At 50.9% G+C, this 12,941-nt stretch overlaps 1 protein-coding gene across 2 annotated transcripts in view; it reads left to right on the top strand.

The window, feature by feature from the left end:
* The window catches only part of Anxa6 (annexin A6), a 49,941-nt gene extending 37,616 nt beyond the window's left edge, over window positions 1-12,325 (top strand). The window contains exons 19-26 of one of the 2 annotated variants that reach the window (XM_006984873.4): window positions 76-155; window positions 677-730; window positions 4,688-4,705; window positions 5,544-5,637; window positions 6,551-6,646; window positions 8,589-8,647; window positions 10,268-10,390; window positions 11,914-12,325. In XM_006984873.4, coding sequence (XP_006984935.1) covers window positions 76-155; window positions 677-730; window positions 4,688-4,705; window positions 5,544-5,637; window positions 6,551-6,646; window positions 8,589-8,647; window positions 10,268-10,390; window positions 11,914-11,973 — 584 coding nt within the window. In that variant the 3' untranslated portion in view covers window positions 11,974-12,325. The remainder of the gene's footprint in view (window positions 1-75; window positions 156-676; window positions 731-4,687; window positions 4,706-5,543; window positions 5,638-6,550; window positions 6,647-8,588; window positions 8,648-10,267; window positions 10,391-11,913) is intronic. The other variant, XM_006984874.4, reaches the window with a different exon arrangement.
* The last annotated feature ends 616 nt before the right edge of the window (window positions 12,326-12,941 follow it).

Genomic DNA, 12,941 nt, shown 5'->3' with positions numbered 1-12,941 from the left:
GGCCCTGGCTCGGGTGTGACTCTCGCTCTCCAAGCCTCCCGCCTGCAGCTGCTCACACCTTTCTTCCTATCTCAGATTATCACAAGTCCCTGGAGGACGCCCTGAGCTCAGACACATCTGGCCACTTCAGAAGGATCCTCATTTCTCTGGCCACGGTGAGTGAATTCATGGTTCTGAGGTCCATTCATGCACAGACTACGAGAGAACATGCCCCGCCACTCACCCCCTTGCCTCCTCGGGGTTCCCCCTCAGATCTCTGCGTTCCTCTTTTTTGTCGTTTTGTTTTTCAAGACAGTGTTTCTCTGTGTAGCGTGGCTGTTCTGGAACTCAGTCTGTAGACCAGGTTAGCCTAGAACTCACAGAGATGCACCTGCCTCTGCCTCCCAAGTGTTGGGATTAAAGGCGTGCGCTACTACCACCCTGTGAAAATTCCTTTTTGATGGTTGGTATTGTGACTTTTTTGGGTCTCTTTTGTGTATCAAAGCCACATGGGTGACTCTGTCCTGTGATCCTGTAACCCAGGGCCCAGACCACGTGGCCTACCCTGGAATTGTTTCAGTATTGCAAAAGATGAAAAGGGGTGCCGGGAGGTGACTGAGCAAGACCCACAGGTGACCGAAGGATGCAAGTGGGGAATGTCTGGGGACTGACTTCTCGATGGTCCTGTGTGTGACAGGGGAATCGCGAGGAAGGAGGAGAAAACCGAGACCAGGCCCGGGAAGATGCTCAGGTGAGACTCCCGCCCATCTCTACTGGACAGCTGGCGGGTCCCTGCCAGGCAATGGCTGTAGATGGGGCAGGCTCCTGGCTGGGACATGGCTGGTTCAACTGACAGATGCTTAGTTCAGACCCCTTTACCTCCACTTGTAGAAGCAAAGCAAATGCTTGAGGGTTTTCAGAGTGGACTTGGGAGGGTGGAGCTTGCTTCCTGGCACTTCCCACGTGGGTAGTGGGCCCCTCAGAACTGTAAGGCAATCATAGGTCACCCAGGTTCAAACCTCTCAGCCTGCAGTGGGAAATGCAAGTCCAAAAGGGTGACTGATTTCTCAAATCACACAAGCAAAATCTGGCCCAGGGAGAGCTGACCCAGAAGGAATGGGTTTGGAATCTTGCTGGGCAAGAGGCCTGAGAACCAAATGTCTGGGTTTCCTATCTGAAAAATGAGACCAAAGTGAATACAAGTGACTTGGCAAAGTGTAGCAAGCTCCTGAAGGCTGGTGCTGCTGCCACTGACTGATGATGGATCCCTGGTACCCTGTGTCCAGTGATGACTGGATACCGCCGAATAGCGGCAGAGGAGGGGTCACTAGAGTCCTGGATGCTCTGCTTCTCAGGCTTCTCTGAAGCTGAGGCTGGGCAACCCCGTGCCATTTCCCCTGAGGAGCACTAATGGCTATGCGGCCCCCACTGAGGTCCTCACTACTGTCCCCGTGGACCCGAGCCAGGTCTCCATCTGTTCCATCCCCACCTGCTGCAAGAGCTGCCCCATGCTGGAGATGGGCATAGATGCCACCCACTGTAACGCTAGCATCCTGGGGTTACAGCTGGTCACTAGAAGGAGCGTTAACAAACCCAGAGTCCCAGCTTCACCAGCAGACAGGGGCTGAGACACCAGTGGCAGCTCAGCCATCCCTAGGGTAGCCTGATGGAACTGAGATTGCAAAGTCAGGCACACCCCTGTACTAGCGGGTGTGGAGGCTGAGGCAGGAAGAGCAGGAGCCCAGCCTCAGCTCCCCGAGGCCCTGTCTCCAAAAGAACAACACAAAACCCCAACAGCCCCCAAACCCTCCTTACAGTTTGGAAGGTGAGGCCTTTAATGCCCTTCTGTGCGCCGTGTTGTTTTTCCTGGGGAGGAAAGCAGCCTTAACCTGCCCACGGGGACAGTTTCTGAATGGCTTCAGTTTGATTGGCACTGAGGTCCAATTATCTCCAGTCTGGCTTACACAATACCCTCCAGGACCCAGGACCCTTATCTCCAATACTCAGCTCCTTGCTCAAGAAACTGTGGTCCAGTTGCCCAATTCTTTTCTGAAATACAATGTCAGAAGCTCCAGGGTCCCAGCCAACAGGGTGTTCTCAGTTATATTTAAGTACAGACGTTCATAGGAGCTAGCCATGGGGTAACCCCACCGTCGTTTACTGAGCTGAGCCCACATTTTACACACACACACACACACACACACACACACACACCCAGCAGGTGTTTATTTAGTATTCATGAGCAGCCTCTGGGTGTAGCAGGAGGCTTTTGATCATCTTAGGTTTCACCAGCATCCACCCTGTACCCTGACATTATCTCTAGGTAATGCTGGTGCCTGGTGCCTGGTCTGCCATGGATGTTCATGGGTCAGTGGTGGTCCTGGCCCAGCAACTGCTTTGCAAGGGAAGGGGAGAGAGAGAACCAGGGTGGAGGCAGTGGAGGGGACCCTTTGAACCATAGCCCTGACAGAGGCTCAGTAGCTTCTCCATGAATAAGGAGCAGATCCTGGTGCAATCTGTTTCCTGACAACTAGCAAGTTTTTGTCTCATAAGTAAATTGACTGCTTTCAAAAAAATTTAAAAAATAGAGCTAAAGGAAAAAAAATCTTACTCCTGCCCCCCCCTCCCGTAGTCATCACTTAATATTAATATAGCTATTCAAATTGGGCTTTGTTTTGTATATATAAATAGTTTCCTGCTCTGGTAGTTAAAATAAGCAGGCAGAATAAACCTTCCCCATAATCCCAGCACAGGCAGGAGGCTCCATGCAAGTTCAACGCCAACCTGTTTTTGCATAGTGAGTTCCAGGACTATCAAAGGCCCTATTGAGAGAAAGAAGGGGGAGTGGAGTGATACATGGGGGTCAGAGGGCAGGTACGGGGGTCAGTTCTCTCCTTCCACCTTATCCAGGCAGAGTCTCTCCTGTCTCAGCACTGCTAATGGCCCTGCAAGCTTTCACCAGCTCTCCCTGTGAGAGTGCTGGGATTACAGATGTGCACCACTGCATGAGTTCCCGGGATCACTCAGCAGGTTTTCGTGGCAAGAGCTTTGGCCAGCTGAGCCGCCTGGGGTCCGGCCCGAGTTAATCGTTCTTCGGTGGCATCCAATCCGTTCACATTGCACAGCCATTTGCTGTTACCCCGCCCCCTAGAACTCTTAACCAAACTGACTCTCTGAGCCCATGGGCCAGTGGCTCCTCACTTCTTCTCCCTCTAACCCACAGCAGCCTGCTTTCCGTCTCTGGACTTGACCCCTCTGCAAGCACCACGGTAGGGGCTTGTCTGCTTGTAGCTGGCTTACTTCACCCGGCACAATTCTCCCCCATGATTCAGCTACGTGATTGAAAGTATCAAAAACCCCGAGTAGCCCATAAGCCTTCTAAACGGGATCATCGTGGCTTGACATTTAAATCTAAGTGAAATAAAATATTTCTATAATGGGGAATATGATTGTAAAATTCCGGGGTGGGTAAAGGAGCCACCTAACTCTGGCCTGATCGAGAGCCACATTGTCCATGCATGTACTGCCTGGTGAATATGAGTATTATTTTTCATCTAGATAAAAGAAGCACTAGTATATACAATGCATATGCCCATACGGACTTGTGTAAATCATACAGAGAAGTCTTGTTTTTATGGTGCTGGGGTTCAAACCCAGGGCCTTAGTCTATCTGAGCTTCTCCCCTTTCCCAGTCTTAACCTTTAAAAAAAAAAGGGGGGGGGGATGTGTGTATGTGTTTCTATGTGCACATAAGTGCAGTGCCTGCAGAGGCCAGAAGAGGGCAGCTCCTCCCCTGGAGCTGAGGTTATGGACAATTGTGAACCATCTACCATGGGTGCTGAGAAGCAAATTCAAGTCCTTTGCTAGAGCAGGACCTGCTCTTATCCACTGAACCTCCTTTCCAGCCACCTTAATTTTTTTTTTAAAGCTTCATGGGACCTTGAACATGGTATCATCTGTAATCCCGTAACTCAGAAGGTGGAGGCAGGAGGATGGCTGTGCAGTTAAAAGGCCTACCTGGGCTGCTATTTGGTGAGCCCTTGTCTCCAAAGAGAAGAAAAGAAGCCAGGTGTAGTGGTGCATACCTGCAATCCCAGCACTCAGGAAGCAGAGGCAGGCGGATTTCTATGAGATCCAGTCCAGCCTGGTCTACATAGTGGGTTCCAGGCCAGCCAGGGCTACATAGTGAGACCCCGTCTCAAAGCTAAATAAATAAAGCCTGGGCTCTGGGTCTATGCAGGAGAATACGAAGGCTGGCAGGATGCTGGGGAAGGGACTAAGGTGACAGTTCAGGTACATGGAGACCAGCTGCATTTATTCCCAGACTTCCTGGGTCAGAGCATCCTGGCTCACAAAAGTCCTAGTCACAGCGTTCCCTCCATAGGCTATTCTTCTTAAGGAGAATGCTCCTAAGGTGTAGTGCCCACCTATGCCACGAGCCTGTGACTCCCGGACCTCAGCTGCCCTGCCTTTCTGTCTGGGACCTGAGGGGCTAAGGTGACAGTCTGGTAGTCTTCCGCTCTGAGTTCTAGCCCAGAGATTAGAGAAAGGATGTGTCCCCCACAGTCCTTCACTGTGACCCTGGAGTCTCTTGGGACCTCTGCCACTCTGAGCCAGGCCTTGGGGCTCCAGGGTCCTCCGGCCGCTCACTTTGGCCTCTGACTCTTGCCTCCCCTCTCTCCCTCCTCTCTCTCCTCCCCGCTCTCAGGTTGCCGCTGAGATCTTGGTGAGTGTTCTGTTCTTCACGGGGAGGTACCAGCCTCTGAGTCAAGTCCTGCTGTGCTTGGGCTGGGCTGAGTGGGGCAGGATTGGGCAACAGTGGGGCCTTTCCCTCACAGCTTCTCTCTCTCCCCTTCCGGGCCTTTCAAGGACTCCGTTTTAAAAGGGCCCGGTGTGATAGTGCAGGATTATAATCCGAACACGTGGCAAGTAGAGGCAGGAGGATCAGGAGTTTAAAGTCATCCTCAGCTTCTTAGAGAGTCTGAGGCTAGCCTGGACTACATGAGATCCTGTCTCAAAAAAAACAGGAGGCAGGAGCAAAGCAAGTGTTTCCCATGCTTTGGACATTCATCTCTGGCTTGATTTATGCCGTATAATTACCAGCTATGGTTGTTGCCTTTAAATCGATTCATTATCATTTTCTTTTTTAACCCCAAAGTGGGTTTTTAAAAGAGAATCCAAATAGGATCATAACTAGCTAGGGAACTGTGGAAACTTTTAGATGGTAGAATAAAATGTATTTGCCCTTGACCCCAACTGAGGGAATCTGGCTAGGACATTTTTGCTCCTTCACACACATGTCCATGCTCCCCAGAGGGATTATCTGGTGACTGGGGAGAAGTACCAAGTCCCTATACCCAGCTCCAGTCCCATCTCTGGGTCCTGAGGACTTCAAAGGGAGATGGAATGACCACTATGCTCCAGAGTTGAGAAGAGAAGGGACCAACCTCAAGCCCCTTGGATAGCGGGTCTAACCCCACCCTGCCTGCTTTGAGCCTGGGCAGAGACAGTCAGACTAACCACGGTTTTCTCATGTTAACCCTTGCCCCAACTGGGCTCTGCAGGAAATAGCAGACACCCCCAGCGGAGACAAAACATCCTTGGAGACTCGCTTCATGACGGTCCTGTGCACCCGTAGCTACCCTCACCTCCGCAGAGGTGAGCCTACCTGCAGAACCCCCACCCCTTCCAGTGTGGCAGTGGGAGCCCCAAATCTGACCTGAACCTGCCAGCCCTCTCCAGAGCCCGAGGCTGCCCTCAGCCAACTCCCTTCCCCACCTTACAGAAGCAAGCGGAACACCTAGGATAAGGAAGGAGCAGCCCCTTTCCCCTCAGAAACAGGCAGTGTGAAGGATTCTGAGGTGTGCTGTCATGGTCCGTTGGTGATGCTTGCCAGGGACAAGGCAGAGGGGGGGTGGGGCTGGCCCAGGACAGGCCACAACAGCTGTGTGCAGTGGCAACCCTGAAGTCCCCTGTCGCTGAGACTCTCGCTGCCTCGCATGTGTCTGCTCAGTCCTTTTCAACACCCAGATACTGGGAGCCTGATGCTCCGTCGCCTTGACTCCCATCCCCCACTTATCAGCCGTGTGGCTGAGCAGATGACTGAGCCTCTGTTCCTGGATCCCCTTATCTAAGAATTGGGGTTTTAGTTGTACCTCACATGGTTGCTAGGATACCAAGCCTACAATAAACATAAAGCAGTCGGCCTGTGCAGGGCACGCAGAGCCGCTTGGGTGCCATTTTGATTATTATATAGTAAGCGTGTCGGGGAATAAGAGGGAACCCAGAGAGGAAGACCACCCTGGGTGGTCCAGGTATAGTTCCTTTTGCATATCAGCCTGCGATAACAGACCTTGCCAAGCCCTGGAGCTATTGGCCAGACCTGCAGGTGCTGCTGTGACCTAGTTGGCTCCAAGCCTTAGGACAGCCCTGGGGCCAGAACCTGCCTGTCACCCCAGCCTTACCCAGTGCACAGCTTACACTGTGACCGTAGTGTGAGCATTCATGGGGTAGGTAGGTCAGGTGACCCTGCCCAGCTGGTGTTCACCTCTCCCTCACTTCTCTTGGCCAGTCTTCCAGGAGTTCATCAAGATGACCAACTATGACATAGAGCACGTCATCAAGAAGGAGATGTCTGGGGACGTCAGGGATGCGTTTGTGGCCATCGGTAACTGGCAGGCCCCAGGGGAAGGGGCTGGGGCATTGCTGAGACTGTGGGCAGGTTCCCTAGAGGAATGTAACCTTAGCATCATTCTGGGAACTAAACACCTTCTCAGGTCACCTCTCCTGCCAAAGTGTGATTGTAGGGGACAGCCTGAGGACATCTTCAAGGCTCTGGGGGTAGGGTGAGAAAAGGGCATCCCAGGGAGAGGACCAGGAGAGCAGAGAAGGGCAGTGCTCTGCAGGATTGGAGTGTGTGTGTGTATGTGTGTGTGTGTGTGTGTGTGTGTGTATCACACAAGACACACCGAATTTGCACACATGAGATTCACAGGACATGCAAGATGCATTCATTCACAGGGCACACACTGCATGTATACACTAGACACACCTTAAGCATGTTCTCTCATACCACATTCTGCCGCCGAGCTACCACTTTTTTCATTTGTTTCCCCCCCCCCCTTTGGTTTTTTGAGACAAGGTTTCTCTGTGTAGTTTTGGTGCCTGTCCTGGATCTTGCTCTGTAGACCAGGCTGGCCTGGAACTCACAGAGATCCACCTGCCTCTGCCTCCTGAGTGCTGGGATCAAAGGTATGCGCCACCGCTGCCCAGTGGCTTTTTGGTTTTTAATTTCTTGTTACATTTTATTATTTGTTTTGTGTGTGTACACATAAATGCATGTACAGGTCTGTGCGTACCAGAGAATGTGTGTGGGGGTCAAAGGAACCAACTTTATAGAGTTGGTTCTCTCCACTGTGTGGGTGCTGGGGATTGAACTCCAGTCCTTAGGCTTGGTTTCAAGTCCATTAGCCTGCTGAGCCACCTCACAGACCAAAGACGTTGACTTTGAAAAAGTGTCTTTGCCTTTTGGGTCTCATTTCTCACTGTGTAAATATGGATCCATACAGAGCTAAGCATAATATTGCATCCTGTACTTACCTTATTGTACCAGCAGGTGGCGATAGAAGGCTTTCAGAGTCTCTCTATCAACTGCAAAATGCGTCTTGAATTTCAGGAATTCTAAAATGTGGAGGAAAAGTGTTTTAGATTAGATAAATGGAGGTGTTGCTTACAACGGCTCTTTACCACCTACAGCAACACCAGAGAGAAAGGACAGCATAGAGATTGGAAGCTGGGGAGCTAAGTAGGAACTGCCACGTCATTGCTGTGTGTCCCTGGGAGAACACAGAGCCTGTCTCAGCTTCTGCACTCTGTGACAGGACATGAAAACTGGCCTTCTACCCAGTCCTCAAGTGACACACAGTTGTTAGCCCCCAACACACACATCCCACTCCCACTCAGAATATCTCTAGAGTGGAGTCTAAAACTCGTGTTGTTTTTAGGTTTTGGTTTTTTGGGGTGTTTTTTTTTGTTTGTTGGTGTGTGTGTGTGTGTGTGTGTGTGTGTGTGTGTGTGTGTATGCCACATTTGTGTGGTAGCCTGTGAAATCCAGAAGAAGGTGTCATGTCCCCTAGAATTGGAGTTAATAGGCAGTAAGTAGTAAGTGGCCCAAAGGAAGATTTGGGAACAAAACTTGGGTCCTCTGGAAGAGCAATAAGTGCTCTTAACCCTTGAGCTATCTCTCCAGACCCAGAAACTCAGTTTTTAGCCATCTTCTCACATGCTTTTAATGCACTCAATTGGTGGCCCTGCATCCAGCATCCCCTAGGGCTTAAATCCCATTTATGCATTCTGCTGCTGACCTCAGTCAGCTTCAAACATCTTCACTGTAGGAAAGACGCAGCACATGACAGAGTGGGAGGTGGACATAGGGAAGAGAAAAGGGAGTAGCACCATGGATTAAAGTGACAGCTCTGAGCCAGGCAGGTTAGCAGTGACCTGCAGACCCAGTCCATTAGTTGCAGTAGATAGAGAAGAGCCCTGCCCAGGGTCTGAGCGGCACACAGCCTCTGACCAGATTCCCTGCTTCTCTCTCCTCTTCCCTACAGTTCAGAGTGTCAAGAACAAGCCTCTCTTCTTTGCTGACAAACTGTACAAGTCCATGAAGGTATGGCATCTGACCTGTTCATGAGCACTGTCTTTCCCAAACCAACAGGCACAGATGTGCACCATCCCCCAGATGAGGACTTCAGGCTGCTGTTTCCCCCACTTTGCTATTTACCAGCATCTGCCTTTGGCCCAAGGATAGTCTTTCTCAATCGGGGTGATTTTTGTACCCCTCCACCCAGGGATATTTTTAATATCCAGATAAATTTCTGGCTGCCAAAATCTAAAAGAATATTGCTGTTGGCATCTGGGGGGAGTGACCAGGGACGTTAATATACCCTGTTGTACACAAGCTGGATCCCCATATCAAAGAATGATCCAGCCCAACTGCTTGAGAACTCACTCTGTGTCAAAGCCTGGGCCTTGTGTCTACTTCTGACCACAGCTGACCCCCATGGCAATGCTATGGACCCATGGTAACCCCCTTATTTCCTAGAACAACAAAGACAGTACAGGGCAGTTAAACTTGGCCCACGTCTATACACCCGATGAGTGGCAGAGGTGGAGGAGATGAGAGGGAGCCCTGGTGCTCACATATTCCAGATCCTATGTTAGTTTCCAAGACTTTTGTAGTGAATTTCCATAAACTGAATGACAAGAACATAATCTCTGGTTCTAAAATCAAGGCATCGGCAAGGTCTGTTCCTTCCTCTCCCATCCCTCCCCTGTCCCCTGGGGGCTGCCAGGAGCCCCTGTGTTGTGTGCCTTGGGTTTGGCTGTATCCCTCCAGCCTCTGCCTTCATCTTCGTGTGTATGTCTGTGTCCCTGCTCCCCTAAGCTGCCACCCCGTGGGTTTAGGGCCCTAATCCAACATGACTTCATTTTAACTCATGACAATGGTATGTTACTTAGCTTTCCATCTCGGTGGTGCAGTATCTGGGAGGAAAATCAAATTAAAGGATGAAAAAAAATGGATTTGGGCTCAGAACTTCAGAGGCTTCAGCCCATGGTCTTCTGGTCCATTGCTTCTGAGCCTGTGGTGATGTAGAATGTCATGGCAGGGAGCACACGGGAGAGCAGAGCTGCTCACTTCCTGGTAGCCTGGAGCAGAGAGGGAGGAAGGGACCAGGGACAAAGTCCATCCCCTAACACCCCCAGGACTGATTTCACCTTCCCCGCTTCCCAGCAATGCCACCAGATTGTATACACATCAGTGCACTGACCTATCGAGGAAGTCGGAAACCCGAAGATCCACTTCCCCAAAGCTCTAGCTCTGAACACTGCACTGGGGACCAAGCCTTCGGTGCATGAATTTGGGGAAGGATGCATCCTCCAAACCACAAAACACAAAGACTCTGTTCCCAAGGTTACATGCTGAGGTTCCAGGAGGATGTGAATTTTAGAAGGGCCTGCTCAGCCCACACAGGCCCTCTGTCTGGCCATTCCTCCACATAAGGAAGTTTGATTGGTACTTTCTGTCTGTGGAAGACACTGGGAGTTTGATTGGTACTGTCTGTGGAAGACACGAGGGAGTTTGATTGGTACTGTCTGTCTGTGGAAGATGGTGATGGAATAACCCGCCTGGTTTGGGAGGGCAGAAGCGACAGGCAGGCAGACATCTGCTGACCCAGCTCTGCCTCTCTCTCGTGCCCCATGTATCTCTCTTTCTTGACTCCACCAGGGTGCTGGCACGGATGAGAAGACCCTCACCAGGGTGATGGTCTCCCGGAGTGAGATAGATCTGCTCAACATTCGGAGGGAATTCATTGAGAAATATGACAAGTCTCTACACCAGACCATTGAGGTGAGGGAAGGGCTTCTCCTCAGGCTCTTGGATTACCGTGTAATTCGGGGAACTGCTAAAGGCAGACCCGCCTCGTTGTTTTTGCTCTGAAAATATTTCTTTTATTTTATGCGTATGTGTGTTTGCCTGCACGTAAGTCTGGTGCCCTATAGAGTTCAGAAGAAGGTAACAGATCCCCTGGCCCTGGAGCTGCCGAGTTGTGAGCTGCCGTGTGGGTGCTGAGAACCGAACCTGGGTCCTCTGCAAGAGCATCAAGTGCTTTAACCGCTGAGCCATCTCTCTGGCCCCTGGTGTTTTAGTTCTTGTAATTTTGTTAAAGTATAGTTTACAAATTGGTCAGGTGGTAGCAGATTATCAGCACTAATTGTGGTGTCAATCATGCTAAAGTTTAACTTACATACCACAAAACTGATCTTTTTTAAGAACACAACTCAATATTTATTTTCTGTTTACTGGTAGTGGGGACTGAAACACATGCTAAGTATACACTGGACCACTGAGCTATAACACCAGCCCTTCTTTAAAAAAAATTATTTTGAGACAGGGTCACTATACTGCCCAGGCTGGCCTTAAATTCACTTTGTAGCCCAAGCTGATGTTGAACTTGCCATCCTCCTGCCTCCACCTCCTATTTGCTGGGATTACAGGTGTGTGCTACCACACCTGGTTCATACAGTGCTAGAGATCAAACCCAGGGCTTCATACTTGGTAGACAAGCAGTCTGCTAACCGAGACACACTCCTAGCCCCTCTTTTAGAGTTTTGATTTATTTGATGTAGTGCTCTGCATTGAAGCTAGGCCTTCACGCATCCTAAGCGAGTGCACTACCAATGAGCTATATTCCCAGCTCTGAATTTTCCAAGTAGCCGTGTATCCTTAATCTGGAAGTATCGATAGATCAAAGTCATTCTTGACTGTATAGTGAGTTGGAGGCCAGCCTGGGCTACATGAGACCTTGTCTCCAAAACCAAAAACATTCTAAGTAATAGAAGCCCCTTCTAAATGGGGATCTGTGCCACTCGGGAGGGTCTGGCTTCCTGGCCTGACTACAGACAGACTCTTGTGGTGTATCAGAGTAAGTGGTGTTTACCAGCTTGGTTGCTGGCCTGGGCCTTGGTGCAGGGTGGCTCTCTCAGATGATGGCTATAGACAGTGGGTACCAAGGGCTGAGGAATGTGCCTGGCTTCCTGAGGCAAGATGGAGGCCTCAGGCCCTTCAAGTGGGAAGCTGCAGGGCTGGTCGGACAGGAGCTGGGCTGGCAGATGGGATCCAAGCTGCTGCCAAAAGGAGAGGAGGCACTGTGCCTTGCAGCTTTGCTGGGTCAGGTTCTAAAGGGCCGATTCCTGGAGGTACCGGGTGTGTGTCTGGAGAGGTCTCGCTGGCCTTGGTACAGCAACTGGGTTGGTGACCGAGATGCTGACCGAGATGCTGAGGGTCATGTCGAGACTGATGGCCACTAGGAGGCTGGGGGATTTGGACCAGAATTCTTCCTTTCTCACTCTGCTTTCTCTCTGTCCTGTCAGGGTGACACCTCTGGAGACTTCCTGAAGGCTTTACTAGCTCTCTGTGGTGGAGAAGACTAGAGCTACTGGTCTTGGTGGCCCTCTGCCAAGCAGTGGCCAGCAGCACCAGCCACCGTGACCTGACCAAGCCATCGTTCCAGCTTCAGAGACTAAGGAAGGAGGGGTGAGGGGTGGAGTTGGACTGTCATTCAGCTGGGCCTCTCTCTAGCCATCGAGGGTCCCGGGCAGTCCCTTCTGTTATCCCTCCTGCTCGTGGCTGAGTGGCAAGAGAACCACAGCCACCTATCACATTCACCCCTGCCTCCCTTCTACCTCCTCCCCAGCCCTCCCTAGCTTCCAGCCCTCGACATAACCCCTGCCCTGATTCCAGCTTTGTCACATCTCAAAACATACCCAGCCTCTGGCTATAAAATGAGTGATGTGTGTGCTTTGAAGGGCGGGCTGTGGTGGCTGGTGCCAGGTGAGCGTTCTGGGCTGAAGGAGATAGATTAGTCTGATAGAGTGGTGATCTCGCCTGCTCTCACCATCCGATCTGCTAAAATAGTGAGGAATTTCCATGCCCAGGTTTCACGACACCCGGGGCTCCAGACGTTGGGCCCTTCCTTTCTGTTCTCTGGCCTCAGTTTGGTTATCTGCAAAATGAGAGGTCCAAATATCTTGGCTTCCCTTCTAACTCTGACCTCCTAGACCGAGCCTGCAGCTTGAATCGTATTCATCCTCTTACAAGGGGAAGAAATGGGGCTAAGGAGATAGTTCACTTCAGCAAGTTCTGTGCACACATGAGGACCTGAGTTCAATCTCCAGAACCCATATTAAGAAAGCTGGGTAGCCACCAGGCAGGGTGGTGCACGCCTTTAATCCCAGTGCTAAGGAGGCAGAGGCAGATGGATCTCTGTGGGTTCAAGGCCAGCCTGGTCTACATAGCAATTTCAGGCCAGCCAGGGATCCTGAAAGACCCTGCATGAAAACAAACAAGCATATATAAACAAAGAAAAAGGTGCATTGTGTATTTATAATCCCAGTGCTGG

The sequence above is a fragment of the Peromyscus maniculatus genome, chromosome 8, assembly GCF_049852395.1.
Source record: "Peromyscus maniculatus bairdii isolate BWxNUB_F1_BW_parent chromosome 8, HU_Pman_BW_mat_3.1, whole genome shotgun sequence".
Taxonomy (NCBI): domain Eukaryota; kingdom Metazoa; phylum Chordata; class Mammalia; order Rodentia; family Cricetidae; genus Peromyscus; species Peromyscus maniculatus.
Note: the sequence above shows the minus strand (reverse complement) of the source record. Positions and strands in the feature narration are given on the sequence as shown.